This window comes from Peromyscus leucopus, chromosome X (genome assembly GCF_004664715.2).
Source record: "Peromyscus leucopus breed LL Stock chromosome X, UCI_PerLeu_2.1, whole genome shotgun sequence".
NCBI classification, from domain to species: Eukaryota; Metazoa; Chordata; class Mammalia; order Rodentia; family Cricetidae; genus Peromyscus; species Peromyscus leucopus.
In genome coordinates this window covers 116,055,886-116,078,488 of record NC_051083.1, presented here as the reverse complement: position 1 = coordinate 116,078,488, position 22,603 = coordinate 116,055,886, and the positions used below count along the sequence as shown (strand labels likewise).

Genomic DNA, 22,603 nt, shown 5'->3' with positions numbered 1-22,603 from the left:
GGAAGCCTGCTCACCTCATGGCCACCAAAAGGAAAAAAGATAGATATGGAGGAGATAGACAGAAAGCTCAAAAGAGAAAGGGAGAGAGATTGATTGATTGATTGAGGTCTCAAAATTGACTTCTAGTAAACATTCTAAGTGATCATAATTGAGCCTAATATCCTAAAGTGTATGTCACCTGCCAGTAGAGTTACCATCTGGGTGGCAAGATTTCACACATGACCCTTTTATGGATATTGCAGATCCAAACCAAAATAATCATTTATAAATGCTTATTTCTCATTACAATGGATATATCAATTGTTATTGTTTTTTCTGTAATACTGTCTCCCAAAGTATGTTTTTCATTCTGTGTGTTCAGTCGTTCAGTCACTTGCCATATGAGCCAGATTCTTGTCATCAGCAGATGTCTATAGCACTTTATGCTTTAAAAGTCGTGGAAAAAAACTAAATGATAAATTGAAGAATTGATATGTGTACATTACTGATGTATTTACATGATGTAGCCACATACTCACTTATATCTGAAAATCACAGAGTTCACAGAACTAAGCTTTTGGTGGGGGAAGACTTTTGCAGATAGTGTTGTGTACTTTCCTTGAGTTGTCACTTGCCTCTGTTCTTAGAGGAATGGAATACTTCAGAAGAACAATCTGTACTGCTCTTTTCAAAATGAGGTTGAACTTTTGTAAACCCTTTGGAGTTTTGCCCCACTTTGTGATAATGTTGAACCTTACAGCACTCAAACACTTGTGATCAGAGTAAGCCTGCTCTAGAATAAAAACACTGTGTTTTTAACGTTCTTCCATTAGGGTGGTAATAATGGTCACAAAGTGCCACTCTTTCCCTGCTGGTTCTCTCTCTCAGTAGAGTTTTGCTTAACTGTTTCCTTTTGCTGAGTCTTAGTGGCTTGTGCTTAAGCTCCCATGACCCAACTCCTGAAAAATTAACATTGTTTCTCCCCAACAAACTGGTGAAGGGCTGAAACTTTGTGTTGAAAGAGGACTAATCATTCCACTTTAGGACAGAGGGAAGACTTTCTTTTTTGTTTCAGTGACTTACTAGTTGCTGCATGTTTTTGTGTCCCTTCCCTTTTAAACTTGTATGTGTGTTGGATGTACAAATTCTTGTGCATGTGGAGGCCAGAAGTTGATGTCCTGTGTCTTTCTCTACCATTCTCTACGTTTATTTTGAGGCAGAACATTTTTTGATGAACCTGGGTGCATGCTTTGAAAGACTGGCTGGTCAGCAAGCTCTGGAGATCTACCTGCCTAGCACTGAGGTTATAGAAAAATGGGTTTCCTTGTGACATTTTCACAAATATACATCATTATGCTTTTTCTTATTTGCCTCCTCTCTCTGCCCTCTCCTATTCCCCATCTCTTGGCTGGTCTCCTCTGTTCCTACAGATAGTCCTCCCATCTGCTTTTATGTCACTCAGATTCCTTTACACTCTTGTTTTCCCCTACCCTCTCCTTTTAGATATCTTCTTCCCCTATCGTGGTCTCCTTCTCAATGAAATCAATGTAGACATCCAATAAGTATTTGAAAAGTTGTTCAACAACCTTTGCCGTCTGGTACATGAATTAAAATTTTTTTGAGATTCCATTTCATCTCAGTTACAATGCTTTTGTCAAGAAAGCAGGTTCTGGTGATGATGACAAGAAAGAGGAACCTACATACACCATTAGTGGCAATATGAACTAGGCAGCCATTATTGAATTCAGTAAAAAGATTCCACAGCATACTAAAGATATAGCTACCATATGACCCAACTGTACCACTTATGGGCATATACAAAGACTCCTAAGTCAGCTAACTATAGGAATACTTGCACATCCATATTTAGTGCACTATATGAAAAATAGTTTTTAATTACATTTATTTACTTATGTGTATGTTCTTATGCACATGTGTGCTATAGTGGGCACCTGAGGGTCATAAGACAACTTGCATGAGTCAGTTCTCTCCTACATTGTGGATCCCAGAAATCAAACTAAGATCATCAGACCTGATAGCAAGCACCCTTAACCACTGAGTCACCCAGGGAAGACTATATTTAGCATTCAATTACCTTGTCAGTTTATTTTCTCTTCACTCAAAATACCTGTGTACTTAATAAAGTGTCTCACTCTACATACATTTGTATATTAAATAGTTTCTCACTATACCTAATATCAGTTAATATCAATCCTTTCTAGAGGGAATGTAGACATTCAGCTGGTAGAACTATTAGAAATTATCTTTCAAACTATCCTCAATTTAGTTCTACCAAAGTATTACTAGGCAATAAGGGATCTTGGTCTTCAGAATGTGATCTGTGGCTAGAATAAAGCACCTAGGTTAAAGTCCAAACTCTGTTCCTTTTTTATCTCCATGAGCTTAGGCACCTTCTTCATTTTGTATTTCACTTCTCTCCACTATGAAGAGTCAATGAGGTAATGCGTTTATAACACTTTGACCAGTGCATGGTAAATATACAATGAAGGCATCCACCTATATTAGATGGACACACTGTGAAAAAATACAAACCAAATAGGTGGGGGTGCACACATATGTAATCCCAATACCCCAAAACTGAGGCAGGAGGGTTGAGAGTTTGAGGCATATACATACATACATACGTACATACATACACACATATGTATGTACGTATGTATGTATGAATGAGGCCAGACTGGGCTGCATGGTAAGACACTGACTCAACTCCCCAAAATTAAACCAGTTCACATCATCCTGTAAATCCTTAAAATGACTTTTTGATGTGATGGGATTAGTGGAAAACATAAATGTGTGTTAATAGTAGTCTCGTGTCAAGCAGCCTAAGCTAAAACTATATGTACAACTTTCCTCCATCATACTTATAAATACTTTGAATTGCTTAATATATCAGTGCTCATTTATCTGTATAGAATGTAGTGTATAATAAATTCACTGTAAAACATGAAATGCTGTAAAACAAAAAATATGCTCCAATTACCTTTAGTAGAAAAATCCATGTGAAAGACCTGTATGCCAATGTTTTGCACTACCTAGCTTATTTTTACTTTGTGGCTTTATGAAATATTGGCTTTTATGAAATTGGCTTTATGACATATTTTCTAGAATGGAATTTGACTTGCCTTATATAGAAAGCATAAACAAACTCATTTAATTTTTTTCAAAGACCCATTTTCCAAATTTTATCCTGATTGACAAGGGAGACACAATGTAGCTGAAGTAGATTTGTTTTATTTTATTGTTCCTTACCAAATGGAGGACTCCACTTAATAAAGCACACCGATTAGACTGCACAGTGGCATGGTGACACCTTTCTGTGCTGAATATAAAGTTTTCATATTGTAAAAAGTACCACCTCCTTACAAGGCTTCCTATAAGTCTTCTTCCAGCTCTTTAAGCTTACTTCAGGAGTAAAATTGATAGATTTTAAACACAGCTAATTAGTTCTCTCTGTTCTTTGCTTTGCTTAATTTTTCTCCTTGTTTGGGATTTAGAGATATGCATCTTTTGGCAATGATCATATTTCAACTTCTCTGTAAAGTCGTGAGACATTTGTAGTCGAAGGATTGATTTCTTTTAAAAGAGAAAACCTCCCTTAATCTCTTTCACTTAAAGTAATCCATGTTCTAGTCACATTGTTTGTAGATGGCCTTGTTTAGGTCTTTGACTAGTAGGAACAGTTTCATCATTGTCAAATATTAACAGCTCACCAAAAGCAGCAGGTGATTTTAATAAGATTTCTGTACTTACTGAACCAGGTTTGGCAAGGATTGTTTTAAAACACATTTTTAAAAAAAGTTACAATAGCGGTATCATTTAGAACTTTTTGTCAATTCAGTTTATATCTCTGAGACACATCTCTGAAATTGGTTGAAATTGAGGAAAGTTGGTGGATGTTAAGGCAAGACAGAATCATTTACTTGTTTTCATGTCTACAGAACAAAAAAAGGAAACTGAACTTTTAGATGAATTTCAGATACATTTTGCTGAAAATTCCACTTTATTTAAATATAGTACACTTGGGGTTTGGAGTTTTATTTTGGAATTTGTATGACACTCTAAACTGCCTTGACTCTAGATATTACAGCTTTAAATAAATATTAAATAATGGACTTAGAATAGATATACATAAATATATATGAAGTAACTAACAAAATGTGCTTTAGTGCATGCTGCCAAGTATTTTATAGAGGTGGCCTGTGTCACCAAATAAAACCTGATGCCTAGAAATTGCATTTTTGGGGGCTTGAGAGATGGCTCAGTGGTTAAGAGCACCGACTGCTCTTCCAGAGGTCCTGAGTTCAAATCCAGCAACCACATGGTGGCTCACAACAACCTGAAATGAGATCTGGTGCCCTCTTCTGGCCACAGGGACACTTGCAGACAGAGCACTGTATACATAAAAAATACATAAATCTAAAAAAAAAACCGGGGTTGGGGATTTAGCTCAGTGGTAGAGTGCTTGCTAGCAAGCACAAGGCCTGGTTTGGTCCTGAGCTCGGGGGGGGGGGGTTGCTTTTTTTATTGGTTGGGAGTACGATAGGCGTGTGAGAAGAATAATAATTTTAATGTGAATGTATTTGTCTCTTTTTGAGCCTTGTAACATGATCTCAAACTTACAAACTTAGCAACAACCTGTAAACATTTTGATACTATGCTCTTAAAATTCATTGTCTGAAGGAATATTCATCTTTCGCACAAGAACAACTGATTTTTATCTTGATGACCCTGATTTTAAAATGCAGTATTAAGTCTGTAATTGTATGTACCCATTGTACAACCTTTGTGTGGATGGATAGGTGGCTGGATTTTGAGACAGTTACCACATTTATTAGCAACACACTGAGTCTTACAAAGCTAACTCGTTTAAGTCTGAACAACCATTAGCATTTTTCTCATCTTATGTTCTACTTACATATTTGGAAGATATTTATCTAAATTAAATCCTTGTTTGAAACCTATTTTACATAGAGGGAGGAAATTTAATTTTACTAAATGGAAACCCGAAAGTTTAAGCGTAGCACATAACTAAACCCCATAGGAATGGAGAGAATTGCCAAATACCTTCCTACTTCCTGAGTTTTAGTACAGTTAAAACTCATTTGAGACCCTTAAGTCATGGAAAGCCTGGAGTAACTGGCTTGGTTCCAGGGGAAAGAAGTCCCAATGTGGGAAAGCCAGTTTGACAGAGGTGACTTAAAGTTCTTACTTGAAAAGTTGTCTGAGGAAGCCTTCAAACAAAGGAAAGCCACAGCAGGCAAGGCAAAATTCCCGAGGAAGCTAACAGCTTCTAAGAGGCCTTGGGAAGACGATAGTGGGATGTTGTTTCGTAGCAATCATAGAAAACATGCCCATCTTGTTAGCTTTGAGGAGATTGAGTCTAGGCAAAAGAACAAACAACCAAAAAAAATTGCAATGGAAAAGCTCTTTTTCAATTTAGGACAGAAATGAAAATGAAAACAAAACCAAAAACAAAACAACAACAACAACAAAAACAACTTTGACCTATGAAGTGTCGTGAGTTCTAGTTTCAGCATCAGTTTCTTTATCTGTAGCATTAGGAAGATGGATTTGATTGGGATTTTTCATGAGTCACTCTATAGAGGGATGGTAATGGACATTTGATGCAGTGTGGTAAATTTTAATAATTAAAAATGGTTGTAAAATGCTTAGTGAACAAGAGTGAGCAGATTTCTTTACTGTAGGCCATATAGGACTCTGGTATATTTTCACTCTCTGAGAGAGGAACACATTATGCCATTTCTTCCAATTGTTTGATCAGGACTCCCTGACCTAGTGGTCTGTAGTGCACATCCTGGCAAATGCTAGACTAAAAGATTTCCAGGGCTCTTTCCACTTTTGTCACTTAGTGTTTCTGTTATATGTCTATTCATGTAGAAAGTACCCCAGCATAGTGTAATTTCATTCATTTAGAATTTACTAATTCTGATTCTTTGATAATTCCATTCAAAGAGTCTACATTACTAATAATAAAAATAAATTCAGGACTGTGATTATCGATTGATTCCTAAATTGATCGCCACTTCTGTGATTTATATTTATATTCAGTAATGTGAGCCTCTTATAGCCATTTTCTGGAACATATTATTTTGTTCATTAGAATTAGCCATGGCCTTGACTTTTCCTTTGTTTTAATAGGAGTGATCAAGCATTGACTGAAAAAAACTATTCCAATTTTGTGTTTTAAGTATGTAGTTGCATAAATTTTATGTGAGTATATATAGTTACATGACACTAATCACTCATTTTCCTGGATACTAATGTATGACTTCTGCTTGAATTGGAGTATTCAACAGACAGGAGTAGGAAAGAAAAAGCCAGCCTCCCTGATTAACCTCTCCCCAGCCCACAAATTAAAAAGAAAGTCTTAAAAATATAAAAGCCTCGTTTTCATGCAGCATTTTCTGTGCTCAAAAAAATATGTGGTATAAATTTGGAGTCAGGTTGGGAGTGTAGCTCAAAGGTACAGCATTCTGCGGAAGGTCTAGATTCTACCACTAACTCTACAAAATAAATAGTCAGTCACGTACCATGCGCCTTCTCTTCTTAACCCAAAGAGGGAGCTCCACCAGGCGCCTCAGTCACATACACAGTATACAGTTTTGCCTCTGTGGCCTGGAAGGTGGAGTGGCTGACAGAGTAAATGATTGGTGTGAAGCTGGCGGTGGGAGGAGCCAGGCAGTGAACATATTGCCTTCTCCAACAGTCAACTTCCTTCAGTTCCTTGCAGCTGGTCAGGTAAGCTGGAGCTTAGCATTCCTTCTGGGTGACTGTGTACTGATCGTGGGCTGATCGGGCCCATACGAGGGAGCTAGCTTCTGGGCCTTTTGATAAAGGGAGTAAAAGGGGTTTGGGAGAGTTTGACTTTATTTAGCTCAGTTCACAGCATAGAGGGAATGTGGAGAAAGTTACCAGATAAAATATTGAATGGCGCGTACTTATACTTGGATCGCTTATCAAAAATTCAAACTAAATTAGGAGTCTTGTATTTTTATTTGATAAATTTAACATCCCTAGGTAGGATTCCAAGCAAAAGCCTTAGCGGGGGAGAAAGGGCACGAGCGGCTGGTGTTCTCTTTGTCCCAGCTTCCTAATTTGCGGTGGTAGATGCTGAAGGGGGTGTCCAGACAAAGAAGGTAAAGGCTCTGTAGTGCAGTAGATTGAACTGCTGGGCAGAGACACCGTTTTATATTGACATATAACAAAGTCTATGTAGTAAGTAGCAGTTTGAGTGCATGCCTTTAAGTGTATTTTGTTCCTTTCGGGTAATACACTAAGTTTTCTGTATTTAATGGCATTTTATGTTAGCTGCTACCAGATGCTGAAAGCCAGCTTCTATGAATGCTTACCACCAGAAATGCCTTCTGAATCTCATGATAACTTGCCACCAATGAGTTTATCTTAAGAGTTTAGTTTGATTCTGCCTATTTTTTAAGTAGAGATGATTCATTCACAAGGGTCTTGTGAATCCAGTTAAAATTTTATCTAAAATGACTGAAGGTATTTGATTAGAGCAGGGGTAAAAACTGTATGTGGAGTGCGGGGAGCGGGGAAGAGCAGCAGAAGTAGATGTGGGATATTGGTGAGGTCAGCTTGCTTTGCCTGTGGTCAGCAAGTAGGTCTTTTACTGTTGTTTATTCTTTCAAATTTTTCAAAGAAAAATTCAAGCTCCTTATTATTCAGAAGTAAATCTTTTATGTGAACTAAGGTGATCTTGGGCGAAATATATTTCTTTAAAGTTGATATATACAGGAGAAAGCCACAAGGAGGCTGTACGTGCTGATTTTCCTAAAGCCATGGATTCCACCTTTGTCTAAGTAGCTTAGGGGAACTGGACCTACAGCATGTTCTGAGAAATTCTGGGGAGGGGTGGGGCAGGCAAAGAAGCACTTTGTTCTAAACTGACCCAGAAATACAGAGCTCCCCTTGGACAGGCCCAGGTACTGATTAGATATGGATCAATGGCTGGATTTTTTTGTGGTTGTTCATCTGATGGAGGGCCTATATTCTGGGGGGATATTGAGACTCCTGGGATTAGAACTAGGGGCCGTATCTGTGTGCCTCATGGATTTATGTCACTTCTGGTTCAGCTATACTAAATTACTAGGATGTTTCAACCATGATGATTATATATCCCTCCAGGTTCATAATCATAGCAGAAAACTTATAAACTAGCTGTTTTCTAAACCTAAATGAAATATTAGTTTGTTTAGAAAATTCAACTAGGAGTCATCTCAGTCATATGTTGACTATTCTCTCTCTTGGAAAAAGAAGGATCTTTGAAAGGCAATAGAAAGGAGAGCAAGAAGTTTTAAATGTGGTGCTCTACAAAATTGTTTGTCCAAAGTCTAGCAAACTTCTGTGACCACTATTCACCAGACACCAGATACATTCCTGGGGGAATTCAACGATGAGAAAGATAGAGTTCTTCCCAGAAATAGACTAGAAGTCTAGCAGAGGAGATAGGCATGCAAACAATTTATTGATGTATTTAGTGATAAGTGCTTAGGCAATGCTGAGTGTACAGTTGGAGGTACAAAAGTGGGAGAGATAAGGGGTATGGGGGTGGGGAGAAAGCTTCAGGAACAATCTTTACAGACACATAGTCATTGGAACAGACTCCATCTTGGGTAGTGAGAATGTGGAAATTTGGCTTTTCTGCTTACTAAGCTGCTTGTGAATTAGGACAAATTCCTTCACCCGTTCGGCCTTCATTTTCTTTCTCTGCCAGATAGGGGTACACAAGATGTTCCTGGTTCAGCCCTAAAATGTTTCAGTTCTCGGAATCAAATTATCATAGTGGGCTCTCCTAGAACAACAGACAATTGTTGAGCCTAATCCTCCCTTCGTTCTTTGGAGGTCACAGCTACAAAACTCTCTTGAAGAAGATAGGCAAGAAAATTGTACTGTCTTCCCAGTCTTGCCTATTCAGACTTGATAGCTGTTTGCATGGAAGCCATGATTGCCTGGAGAAATGTGCCTTTGAGTTGTTTCAAGAAAGAGGGTTCTAATAGTATGAAAGAGGGTGTTGACTAATTTAGAGGAGCACTTAGCTAGCCCATTCCTTGGTAGTTTGTGTTCAGCCTCATTAATTTTGCCTTCAACATATTTTTTTTAAATTGTTTGTTAAAACTTCTTTTTCCAGGTTTCTTACCAGCAACTCAAATTTATATAAAGGTGCTATGCAACAAGTTAAGGGTACTCTTGGTACGATACCTCAATACTGGCTGGTGATAAACTATTTGGAAGAGAAAATTGCGCAGATTATCCCTATTATCGGAAAGACAGAACTCCAAGAAAAAGAAAGTGGGGATTTGCTAGTAACTGCTGATAGGTGGCTAACACTCAGTGTGGTTGATGTTGATTCTCCTTTTGCCCTTTCAGATATTTCCTAGATTTCAATAGATCTGGGATGCTTGCAGAAAGCAGACATCCTAGTGCCTGGGAAGTGCAGATTCTATATTCACTCCTACATCCTCTGAGAAGCCACGTCTGTAAGCATGCAGATGTTATGGTGGGACATCACAGATCAGGATTTTTTCCTTCATTTACCACATGATCATTAAAACAGAACAACTATTTTTCGTCTTGAACAAATCATATAGGTGGTGTGTTTAACATTTAACGTTTAATTTTTAGCTGCTGTGTTTGGCAGGCCAATAAGATTATGTCTTTGAAAAGGTAATTCAGGTATAATTGTATTTGAAAGAGGTTATTTTCGTCTCCCCCACCTCCATAAATCCAAATGTATATGAAGAAGCAAGTTATTCTGCAAACACCTTTTTGTTGTTGTTGTTAAAGATACAGTTACTGACAGAGGGTAGTTTTCAGCTTCCTGGGGTCCTTTTCTTATTTTGATAGATGGCAGGGCTTTCTCATGAACATAAAAAGTACTTTTCATAGGGTTTTTTTCTACCAACTACATAGTATTCTGTTAACTGACAGACTCTCTCATAACTCCCAAGACTTAGATAGGATTTGAATTATTACAATGCTACTTTTTCTTTCTTGGTTAAAGGCTTTCTATTCACGTGTGAAAAGCCTGAAGGTACAGGAAAGGCAATAGATTGAATTTTGGAGGTTTTATAAATGCTCTCCAAGTTTTTCCTTTGTCTGTTATCAACCTTTTGATGCCGATGTCGTTCACAGATGTCATCAGCCATTCCCTTGCTCTGTTGCTTTTTTGTTGCATTTTCCAAGACTGTAGGTTGGGAAAGAGGGAACTGGAAGATTCATCAGTGTGGAAGCACTTATTTCAGCAGAGAACTACTTTCCTTCTTAATCATTGTGCTAGTTGTTTAACTTAATAACATAATAACGACCAGGTGATAATGACATGGTTTTCAAAAGAAAGTAGGAAAAGAGGGAAATTGAGGCAAGCATAAATTAGCTCACTCTAAGTCCTTTATTTAAAACACAAGTCACTATATGGTTAAGGGGTGAGGAAGATTGACTTAAAAGTCCTGGCCAGCCTTAGCTCCTGTTGTTAGGATAAAGTCTCTTTGGCCAAAGGATGTTATCTCCTAACATTTATGAAGTCCTTAATGACATGGTCTAATACTTACCTAATACATGACACCTCTGACCCTCTGGGTCTAAATAAGAATACAGAGGGCTTGAGACACCATTGACTTTGCTGGGGAATATGAGGGGTTATTTTTCAAAGCCAAGATTGGTACTGGGTTGTGAAAGTGTGTCCTGTCGCCCATTCAGACGGCCTAGTGGTTCCAGGGGCATCATGGGAACCTTTCTAATCCGTAGTCATTATTTTCCAAAGGACAACAGCAATCTTTTGGGACAGTCCACATCCACATCCTATCCTATAGATAAATGCTTTACCAAAGTCGTTTTACTGCTAAGAATGAAAAACAAGGGTTACCAAATGTCAAAACTAGATTTAGATCCCCCATAATGCCAATTAAAATATTTAAGCTTGTAACTAAAGTTGGGATTCTTGAAGAATGAACTTTATCTACAGGTTTATTATCACCAAATGTTCTACATATAAATATATTACCCTGAATCCTGAAGTGAGTTTTAAAAAATATATAAAGGACTTAGTTTTCCTTTGTACCAGTGTATTCCACAGATAACATAGATATTAAATTACATGGTCTCCTCATCTGTTGTTTTGAAAGAAAAATGTAGATTTTGTATTTTATAAGATTTTTTAAAATACAAGCAGCAGTCTCTGGTAAGGTAGTGTTCCTGTGCATTTGCATTGTTATAGAATTAAATTATGGATTCTGCCATTCAAAAAAGAATGCTTTATAAATCAAGTAAAATCTCATAACTAAGATGAATGAGTTGTTTTTTTTTTAATTTTATGCTTCCTCATATCCCATGATTTGGTTTTATAGCCCAACTTGATGTAATTTTTCCACTTGCATTTTTATTTTTTCTTTTGCTATTTCTGTGTACTGTTTTTGCTTTGTAAAAATCTCATTAGTTTCTGAAAAAAAGAAGCTTAAGGAAAGTTACTATTTGTAATGGACAGTAATGTAAAATCATAAAGGCGTGTTAAGTTTTTTTCTCTCTAGGTTGGCAGAAAATGTGCCAGATACACTGTACTTCCTTTCTTCCTTTGTTCTTTCTCTTTCTTTTATTACAGTAAATGTAAATTTTGCTAAAATTCTGTAATTTTTAGCAAATGCTAAAATCCCATTAGTCCCCTTTCTTTCCCTTGAACAGATATTCTGTTGTTTGGACTTCTGAATATAAAAGATGTATTTATATGGTTTTTCTCTTGCAGGGTGGTTTCAAATCATATTCCATAGTTACATCTACTAATTGTCTTAAATTATCTAGGCTTTGCAACCCAAGGCAATCCTGCTCAGCAGCTGCCCGATTTCTTTTCCTCACTGCTGCTGTGTAACCGCCCCAAACCATAGGAATTGATGCAATGTCCCTGACTGTGAGTCAGCAGCAAGATGAAAGATAGGCAAAGGTATTTCCACCTGGTCAGAGGGCAGGAGCCCCCGTGCAGCTGCAGCTGCTGGAGGAAAGGCCTGAAATTCAGAAGAGAGGTCAGAGAGAGATTGCGATTTAAGATCTGGACAATTCCAGGGCTGCCTGCAACTCTGGAACACTTCCCTTTCTCTGGGGAAATGAGATGAGAGAAGAGAACAGGATTTAGGCCTGAGCCTTGGGGAAATCTTTGCTGTTGGGGTCCGGAAGGAGTAGCAGGATGGCTGAAGTAGAAGCATAAACTGCCATGCTATGAAGGAAGTCACCAAGTGCTATGCATCTTCTAGGCTTTGGATTTTTGAGCCAGACAACCTTAGTTATGGTGCTGGAGGGTGAATGGTCTAGGCACTGTAATCCCCGTGACTGCCATAGCTTTAAGGGAGGTAAAGTAGATGTAGAACAATGTTTACAGTTTTCTTGGGAAAAGACCCCTGAGATTGTGATTTTAGTGTGGGTGAAAATTTCGTTACAGTCCTTATTGTGTTGAAGTTGTATAACTTTTCCTAAGCTCCTTGTATGAATTATTAATAACATTATAATAACATTCCTAACCCTTAGTATGTATAATGTCTTCATTTTCCAGGATTTAACAATAAAATGTAAAGATATATTTGAAGTCAGAATATTATTATATTTTATAAATTATTTTAATTTAGTTAAAAAATAAATTTACCAGTGGAAGAAACAAAAGGGCAAATGACAGAAAGCAATAAATTTATTTTCAATTTTTCATACTAGGTTTTAAGTTATACTCTACTTCATGAATATGTGCAATTACCATGAAAGTATGTGTATGTGTGTGTGTATATATATATCAGAATTAATGAGGACTCTTCTACAATGCATTCAAATTTACATTATATCTAGCTCAGTAAGCATTTTGAGTACACACCATGTTCCTCAGTGAAATTGTAGAAATGTCTATATAGAAAGATACTGAAATATGAATGAGTGAATACATATATACATTTAGAGCAGTAAAATGCATAGGATGTGTTGAATGAAAACTCTTGGTGAACCAACTCATTTCTCTCCTGGGAATTCAGGTAGCCTAGCAACTTGTATTCTTGAGTCCAAACTGAAAAGTTTGCATTTTTTTTCTCCCTTCATCTTCCTCCTCAAATAACTTCATGCACTGTAAAGAATGAACATCTGTGGGAAAATGTTTTACTTGCAGTTGTGCTTGTCTTAAAAAGCTTATGGTGGATTTAGTAATCCAAACAAGATAGTTGTTAGTTGCTTCATGTAAGGGTCATAGTTCAGTAGAGTGGTAGGGCATATTAAGACATTGTAATAAACAACTTGTCCTACCACATAATTAGCAGCCGAGTCAGCATTTAGGTGACATCAAAGGCATGTGGGATTTTTGTATTTGTTTTTTTTTTTTTTTAATTGGACCCCACTCTGTAGCCTAAATTAGCCTCAAATTCATGGCAGGCCTGCTGCCTCAGTCTCCACAATGCTGGAATTACAGACATGAGCCACTATGCATGGTTCAATGGAATTCAAATAGGAGCCTCTCTTGAAAGTGCTTAAACTATGAATAAAAATGGATGAGAAGCCAATACTTTCGTTCCAAGTATCTAACGGACCTGAGGACATTGCTGCTAGAACCTGAGGAGCAATGTGACTGCCAGGCATACAGGTTTATTCTCAGATTATCAAAACCTCATTGGATTCCAGGATATTTTTCACATCTTAAGGCTTTGAGGAAATAAAAAGCTTGGGGTCCCAGGTAATAGAGTACAGAATTTATATACTTGCATGTGATTCTTAAATATCCTCCCTGAATTTTCTTAATTAGTTGTACATATCGATCCAGATCCCAGTTCTTAAACAAGTGATTTTACATTTCTTATTGAAAGATTTTTATTTAACTTTTAAATTTCTACTTACATTTTATGGCATACCTTTCCTAGTATTTTATGTTCTAAATACAATATGATGCATATCAAAGTAAAACAAAACAGAGCCAGTAAGAGAATTCTGGAATTAGACCAACTAGATTTCCATTCCAGTTCATTTTTCCGTGGCTATGTGTCCATAGGCAAGTCACTTCATTTCTCCTAGTCTCATTTTCTTCGGCTGGGAGAGGAAGATTTAAGAGTATCTCTCAGTTTTTACAGGGCTGGTACAAAGCAAAGGAGTGACTTCATGTATAGTGCTTGCGACTGTGGGTTCCTAAGAGTTCCGAAAGGTTCTAGTATTTCTTTAGTCATATCACAATTTTAGATACACTAAACAAAAGTTTGTCTCAATTTTTGCTATAAGGGTCGGTGCACTCGAGAGAACTGCAAGTACCTCCACCCTCCACCCCACTTAAAGTCGCAGCTGGAAATTAATGGGAGGAACAATCTGATTCAACAGAAGACTGCCGCAGCCATGTTCGCCCAGCAGATGCAGCTTATGCTCCAAAACGCTCAGATGTCATCTCTTGTAAGTTATGGCAGAGTCTTTGAAAACTGCCAGTGCATGTGGAGTATTCGAGTAGCTGTATGACTGTTTTCCTAATGCTGGGTGCTGTTGCTCACCAGCTCCACGGCTGTTGTCAAAACATATATGCTTACATTGGAATACCTCTCTGCAGGGTCTTTGGGAAGTTAAGTACTACAAAATTGAGGGCAATTCTTGTGTGCTACTTAGCAGTTCAGAGCTGTTCGTATGAAGGAAGCAATCAGGTGTGTTGGATTAAAAACTTGGTCACATTTATAGAGGGTTTGAGTTTCTAAAAGTATATTAAAAGAAATGGAGCATTGTAAAATGAGGAGAGTGATTATTACACTGAAACTTTTGACTTGTAGGACATTAATTCAAACAAATTTCTCTTATTAGGAAAGTTTGTTATTTGTTGCTTTGTTGTTAGTTTTGCAGTGAATTTTACTGTGGCCTCAAACACAACATCCTCCTGTCTCAGCCTCTTAAACAAACACTGGGATTCATACATATGTACCACAACACCTAGTCTTGTGATTACTTTTAAATAAATTCTCTTTTATAATAATTTCAGATTAGAAAAATTCCAAAAACAGGCCAGGCGGTGGTGGCGCACGCCTTTAATCCCAGCACTTGGGAGGCAGAGGCAGGAGGATCTCTGTGAGTTCAAGGCCAGCCTGGTCTTCAAAGCAAGTTCCAGGAAAGGCGCAAAGCTACACAGAGAAACCCTGTCTCGAAAAACCAAAAAAAAAAAAAAAAAAAAAAAAGAAAAGAAAAAGAAAAATTCCAAAAACATGGCAGGGAATCTCCTGTTTTGTTTCTTACCCAGACTTCTTTCTTTCTTATTTTTTGTGAGGTGCTAGAGATTGAATTCAGGGATTTGAACAGGGTAGGCAGGCAGTAGCTCTACCACTGAGCTGTACATTTATCCTTACACTTAGATTTTCAACAATGAGGGTAATGAAATCTAAGGCCTCATACATGCTATACAAGCACAATACTACTAGGCTGTAGTTCCCTCACACAATGTTAATATCTTATGTTACCATTATAGATGTATCAGAACCAAGAAGCTGGTATCCAAGTATTATTATATACACTCTAAGTTTTATTCAGACTTCACCAGGTTTTCCATTAACGTGATCTTTCTATTTCAGTGTCCAATCTAGTAGCAGCATGGTGCATTTATTTGAATTGTTCTCCTTCTGTCCTGTGGTCTGTGACCATTTCTCAGTTGTTTCCTATTTCCTATGAGCTTGACATTCAAAAATGTAATTAAACTCTATCTATTCATATTATGCTTTTGAGAATTAATCTTATCCTAACACCTTAAAATACAAATTTGTGTTTTAGTCTGGCACCTCTCCGTGGAAATTGAAAACTGTCCCCTCTCTGCTATAGTTCTTCACGTCTCTGATTTAACTCAGTGGTTTCTCATTCAAATTCTAGCTAGCATGCTTCCTTTTACCCACGAACAAGACCAATTTGAAAAGACTGCTTCCTTTGTTACCTGTTCATCAGGGACTGTGGCTGAAAGTTGAAAGATGTCTGCAGCATTTAGATGCAGTGAAAATATGGGAGTGGGACAATCTACTGTCAGGAAAGCTTATCTCATTACAAAATTGATTCTCAGATTTCAAGGAGCAGCATGTTGATATGGTCTTCTAACTAGCACATCTGTTTACTAAGTCCAACCACAGGAGGCTATTGAGTACTTGTTGTTCTTTATGATACTCTGTCTCCAGAATATCTAGACAGATTAAGGTAAGATATATTTCATGGTCTGCATCATCCATTTGCCAAATATGTTTGCCTTCTAACTCAGTGATGACGATCGTGTTGATCAATTAATCCTCATGTAACCAATGAGCTCTTTAGAGATCACTTGACCTTCAGTAATACTTTACATGGTCCAAGTACTTGAACTCTTCTGGGCTCTTATGTGATGAAGGTGTATGGGAAGATACTGGGAATAATGTTCACACAGAAAAGTAATGCCCTGTTGCATGGAATCAGAGAGCCAGGCATAGGGCAAAGTAGGGGCAAGAAAGAAAGACAGCCAGATGGTAGTGGCACACGCCTTTGGTTCCAGCACTCAGGAGGCAGAGGCAGGTGGATCTCAATGAATTCAAAGCCAGCCTGGTCTACAGAGTGAGTTCCAGGACAGCCAGGGCTGCTGTACAGAGAAACCCTGTCTCAAAAAAACCAAAGGAAAAGAAAAAAAAAAGAAAGAAAGAAAGACAACTATATTCTTTCTATTCAGCCTGTGCAACCCTTTCTGTTCCAACTCCCATGTATTAATGGTTAAAATGGCTCCTACTGGGCAAATAGGGAGTGGCATTGTAAAGGAAATGAGGAAGACAATCATGGAATTTTGAAAGTTCTTCGGTTGTGCTTTCTAATTTGGTTCTCCATAAGTGTAATAATAGGCTGTATTTTCTTTACTCTTCAGTGGGGTAATTTCAGATCTCAGGCTTCAGACGATAATTGATAGGACTGAACAAAGTACAATTTACTTTATGGCATGTTACATTATATAAATATTACATGGAAGACCCCCAGGGAACAATTAGAAATTTTTCTACCTCATATTATTTAGTGATAGCTGTTGTGATATAATAAGTTAATATAGATTAATTTCTGCAGCTTTTATGTGCATAAAAATCTAATCCTGAGATGGTTGATATGCTCCTCCTCTATGGTCTAGGAACTAGCTTTTGTAGATCTGTTGTAATTGAGCTAGTGTGTGCAATTTTAAGTGAAATTTACCAGTCTCATTTGGAATAAATCTCTTTAATATGAATCCCAATCTCAATAGTACAAGGTAATGTATAATTTTGTTTAATTTCTGTGGTATCTACTTTTCTTATGAACTGCTCTCTTTATCTCTTTTAATCATCCCCTTACTGATAATTTGATACTTGTTGTTAGAAAAAATTTTGTTTAAAATTTTCCAGACCTGTGTTTGTGTGATAACACATTAATAACCATTTGTATCACTGGCTTGAACCTCAGGTCTTTCCACAAAGCATACTTTGATTTGTTTCTAGGATACCAGGAGAGTGCATCTGCCTTTGGAAAATTGAATATAGCTTGCTTATTATAAGCCCCTAGATAAAGGGAATGTCAACCTACAAAGAATGAGAGCAAGAGAATAGATTCTGTTCAGTGCAACTGAACAATGAATAAAAACCACACCTAGTCAATTTAGGTGGAATGCTTGCGATAGCAGGCAGGTTTGTTCTGTGTTTAACAAGTCTGCACTGACATTTGCTACTGTAAAGATCTACCTTTGAAAGCTTTTTGTTGACTTTATTAAGAAAGTTTAGCAGGTAGAGCAAACAGTGTGGCTCCCTAGCATTTTCCAATGCATTTTAAAAGCCATTGTTTTTTATGCTCAGACTGTTTGCATTGTGAGGAAGCAAAAGAACACTGTAAAAGAGTAGTTGAAGTAGACACACTAGAAAACTCTCAAATAAAGCAAAAATTTAAAAAATTCTTCATTTAAAAAAATGAATTTTAGTGATAGATATTAATTTTCACTACTACAGATGATGTACGTACATATAAAGTAAATATGATGCTGTAAGACTACGCATATTTTTCTTTAGACATTTTATATACCTGGATCTGTCAATATCAGGAAATTCCTTTACTTCTTTGAATTTAGTAATTGCCATGAAAACAGATCCTGATGAACAGGTGACCTTGACCTAGTGGAGTACAGTCACCTGATGATTTACATAGAAGGTGTTGGCTCAGCACATTTGAGGTCCCCTTGCAGTATGCCAAGCCCTCCAATTCTGCCTTATGCTTTCCATGGCTTTCATTTTGACTAAGTTAAGGCGTCGAAACCACAAATGCTATATATAAACCATTCCATAGCTTACCTTCATCATGGGTATCTCAGGTTGAGTCATACAATGTCTGTTGGGACCCATGCCTATCATGTTAAATCATAGTTATATTTAATAAATATAATTCTCTAAAGCAGTATCATGTGTTAATATAATAGGGACTGAAGTAATTATTGTAGCCCTTCAGGAAGAAGAGAAGAGAGAGAGAGAGAGAGAGAGAGAGAGAGAGAGAAACAAACAAACAAACAAAAAACTGGAAGTTGAAAGGGGATGTACTAATTAGCTGTGTGCTAGTAATTGTACACTCCAGTGTTTTTGTTGTTTATCCTCTTAATATTTGGACTTGAACGATTTTAAGTAAGTGCAAATAAAGTTGGAAAATATTTATTTACTTATCAATTTTTGAAAATCAGTAAAGAACTTACAATTTGAAAATAAGAAAATCTCTCACAAGATATGCCCATTTTGAAATTTTGTATTAAAGTTACAAATGACTTTGTACTTGACACAAACTCACTTCATCTACTGATAAGTTCATGCTATAAAGAATAGTTATTGTCATGATCCTTTTATAAAATCCTGATGACAAGATATGCCAGATATTTTCTGGATTTAGTGGAAAAGGAAACTATGTCCATTGTTCCAGAACAAGCTGGTATTAAAGTGGTGTCAATGAATGCCTGTTTCAAACTGCTATAATACTGAAGACATAGATACTCAGATCCAGAATTGGCTACAGTGTAGTTTATTGTGAGACTTCATGACAGATGTGTAGTCATGAATGGCAGCCAGACCAGCTAGAATCCTGAGATTTGTGTCAGAAAGAACAGCATATATAGTGGTTGAGTGAAACATGATTTTACTCTAGGAAGAATATAACCAATTTATTATAAACCAGTACCAAAGTTTCTAGCACATTCCCACTGCCATGCTCAACCTGTAAAGCACCATGTAACTTTCTAATGGTTTTATCTAGTTACATTTTGCTGAGAAACTACACATAAAAAGTCTAGTAATGACTCTAAGGAGATCATGATGGTCCTGATTCAAAATGGCTTTGATCATGTCACCTCAAACTGAATACATACATCCAACAGAATTCAGATTTGAATACACACACACACACACAATTGTGTTGGGAGGAGGGATGAAGGAAGGTAATAGGAAAAATAACAGCAAAGTACAAAAATATATATAATTCCATATAACATGTCATAATGAAACCCACTATTTTGTGCACTAAATAAAATTTAACTAATAAACCAATTAAACAGAAATAGAAGGAGTTACAATGTATTGTAATGAAGATTCTGCAATTTGGTACCTAGTTTTCCATCTCGACAGAGTAACAAAAATGTTGTATGAAATGATTTTTTTTAAATATTCAAGTCACTAGACAATAGATATTATACAATTATAAGGTTAATGTGCTCTTAAGATAGTTGTGATTGTCCTTATCATGTGATGTGCCACATTGAAGTTGACCAAGTTACATCACAAGCATTCCTGGAGTGCTGCTATGATGTGAGACCAGAATTTCATCTAGATTTATCTAGGTTTTGTAGACAAACTCAACATCCTTCCTTTTTCCTCCCTCAGTATTCTCATGGGACAAATTAAATGTAACCTGGCCGTGGCCTGTTCTGCCACCTCCACCTTCTCCTCCTCCTCCTCCTCCTCCTCCTCCTCCTCCTCCTCCTCCTCCTCCTCCTCCTCCTCCTCTTCCTCCGGGGCTGCTTAGCTAAGTTTCTTTCAGCATGATACTGATGAGACCGTGTGGGCATCCTAGCCTCACTACTCCTGTTCTTAGTCTGAGCTGTGAGCCTGCCATCACAAAACGGTTTGCTCTTGTTCACAAGTGAAGTGAAAGGCAGTGTATGTGTGGTCGGGGGAGCTGGAAGGAGTGGAGGGATGGAAACTACAGTTAGGCTGTATTGTATGAGAGGAGAATACAAAAATGAAAGGAGGATTTTGGAGGGTGCTGGGAAATCTTTTTCATTGATAGGAGTTAAACAAAGCAACTTGACAGTCTCATCTATAAATAATGTTTATTTCTTTATCAAAATCATTCTCTTGTGTAGGTGAATATAGTTTAGAAGTTTGCCACTGAGAGGGCTGCCAGGATACCATGTGTGAAAAACTATGGTTTCCCTGATGATTTTAAGTCTGTAACACTAAGTTCCTAGCTTGCCTTTAAGGGATGCTCAATATTAATTTAAATTCGTCATGTACTCTTTTCTTTTAACTATCCAGTGGATACGAGTTACACTAGTAATGCACTAATCTCCTATAAACAGTTTGTAATAAGTTGTATATTTTACCTCAGTCATATATGGAGTCATCAAAAGCTGTTCTCATAGAAGTAGAGAATAGAATAGTTGTTACTAAGAAGGGTAGTGGAGAGGAGAGAAGAGAGAGGTAAGTCCGTGGTTAAAATTTTACAGTTAGATGGAAGGAATGATAATTGTATTATATACAAGCAGTGCATAATATAGCACAATTGAGTAATTCATGCCACAAACTGTATCTTTAAAATAGTTTTCATTCTACTGAAATACTACATTTAAGATAGATGAACATCTATCATACAAAGAGGGGATGTGTGTGTGTTCATTTAGCTCATTGTACCCAATAAATATATCTAATTATGTGTAATTTAAAAACAGGAAGTTACATAGCTTGATTTGTTACATCACAAAACCGTTTTTTGAAACGCTTAGCCTCTGGTACTATCTAGTTAACTAGTATTGGTATTACTAACTAGTAACAAATAAAAATATGTACATACATGTGGAACATACGTGTATGCATGTGGGTATAAAATGCCTTGTGCTTTTCAAACTGATTGGTCTAACATGTCCCAACTTTCTCAAAAATAGGAGTACCCATTTGCCTAAAATCTTCCTTAATTGAAAAACTACTTTTGTTTGTTTTGCACTGTGATTTTTGAATTGAGATTTTTAAATTTGGTAAATTAAAACCAACTAGTGGTTTAGGAATCTTTTTTCAGTAACCTTAGTTAATATTTATTGGTCCATATAGATGACTTGGGTAAAAAGGAACATTAAAGTAGTCAGGTAGACAAATGATTGGTAGATTATTGTGAGTATAAGAGATACAGAGATGCACAAAAGAGGGCATACACCCCAGTTCAAATCTACCCAGTGGAATGAGAAGCTGCAGTAGAGGGCTAGGAATTACAGATCAGCATAGGAAAAGAGCAAATGAGTGCTTCTATGGAGGAGATAGAAACTACAACCATGCATTCATTGTTCTTAAGAATTTTCTGACAGAAATAAGCCGGTGATGATGAAAATGGCTTACTTCTTTTATACAGCATGAATGTCTTCAACGGAACAGTAAAGGGAAGGTATTGTGAGTGCTAGGAAAATTTAAGGGCACTATTTTTCTGGTATTAAAATTGAGTCAACAAATTGCTAACAAATGTTTACCCTAGTCTTCTACCTCTAAATAGAAGTTCAGAGAAGGAAGGCCACTGCTATTCTGTGGCCTTCAGGCTGTGATATCATTTAAATCACTTAAAATCTTTGTATTCGTCAATAATTGTAACTGATGTTGGATATTACCGAGAACAAGTAGGTCTCTTTTGTTAGAGAGACAAAGGAATGGATTTGCCACAACATTTAATTTTCATTAACTTGATTAATAATTCATTTTAAGTAATAGGTTAGTGTCCCAAAACATATTTACAAACTAGACAGGTGTACTTGAGACATTTTTTCTTAATTTTTAAATGGAAGCATATTTACCACCCACATATTTATGAGGTACACTACAATAATATGTGCATAGAATGTGAAATGCTAATCAGTGCAGTTAGCATTTTCATCTCCTCACTTATCTGTTCCATGTGTTGGGAACCTTAGGACTATCAGAAATTTGTGTTAGACTTTAGTTACTCAAATAATTATGTGAAGTAGACACTTATACTTTCAGGTTTCTTGCCCCACTGTTCACAGTAGCTAAGATGTGAAATCAACCAAGATCATCAACAGGTAACTGATTAAGGAGCCAGAATTTTTATTGAATTGCTTTACTATTCAAAGGTGCTTCGAGTCCTTTAAGAAGAATATTTGCTGGGTACTTCAGATTTTTACCTTGGCAGGATTCCAAGTATTGTCTCCCCATAGTTAATCACTGAGTAGCATGTAGAAACATTTATATGTAAATATAAATGTGTGTGTGTGTGTGTGTGTGTGTGTGTGTGTAGGAATTTTTGTGTTTGAAATGAATTGAATGTCCATAAATTTTTGTAATGCAGGTCTACAAAGCAGCACAGTGAGATCAGTGAATAGATATTAAAA

At 36.9% G+C, this 22,603-nt stretch overlaps 1 protein-coding gene across 8 annotated transcripts in view; it reads left to right on the top strand.

Annotated features, from left to right (window-relative positions):
• The window catches only part of Mbnl3 (muscleblind like splicing regulator 3), a 100,048-nt gene that overhangs the window by 60,414 nt on the left and 17,031 nt on the right, over positions 1–22,603 (top strand). For all 8 annotated transcript variants that reach the window (XM_037198951.1, XM_037198950.1, XM_037198949.1 and 5 more), the window contains exon 2: positions 14,260–14,424. In XM_037198951.1, coding sequence (XP_037054846.1) covers positions 14,371–14,424 — 54 coding nt within the window. In that variant the 5' untranslated portion in view covers positions 14,260–14,370. The remainder of the gene's footprint in view (positions 1–14,259; positions 14,425–22,603) is intronic.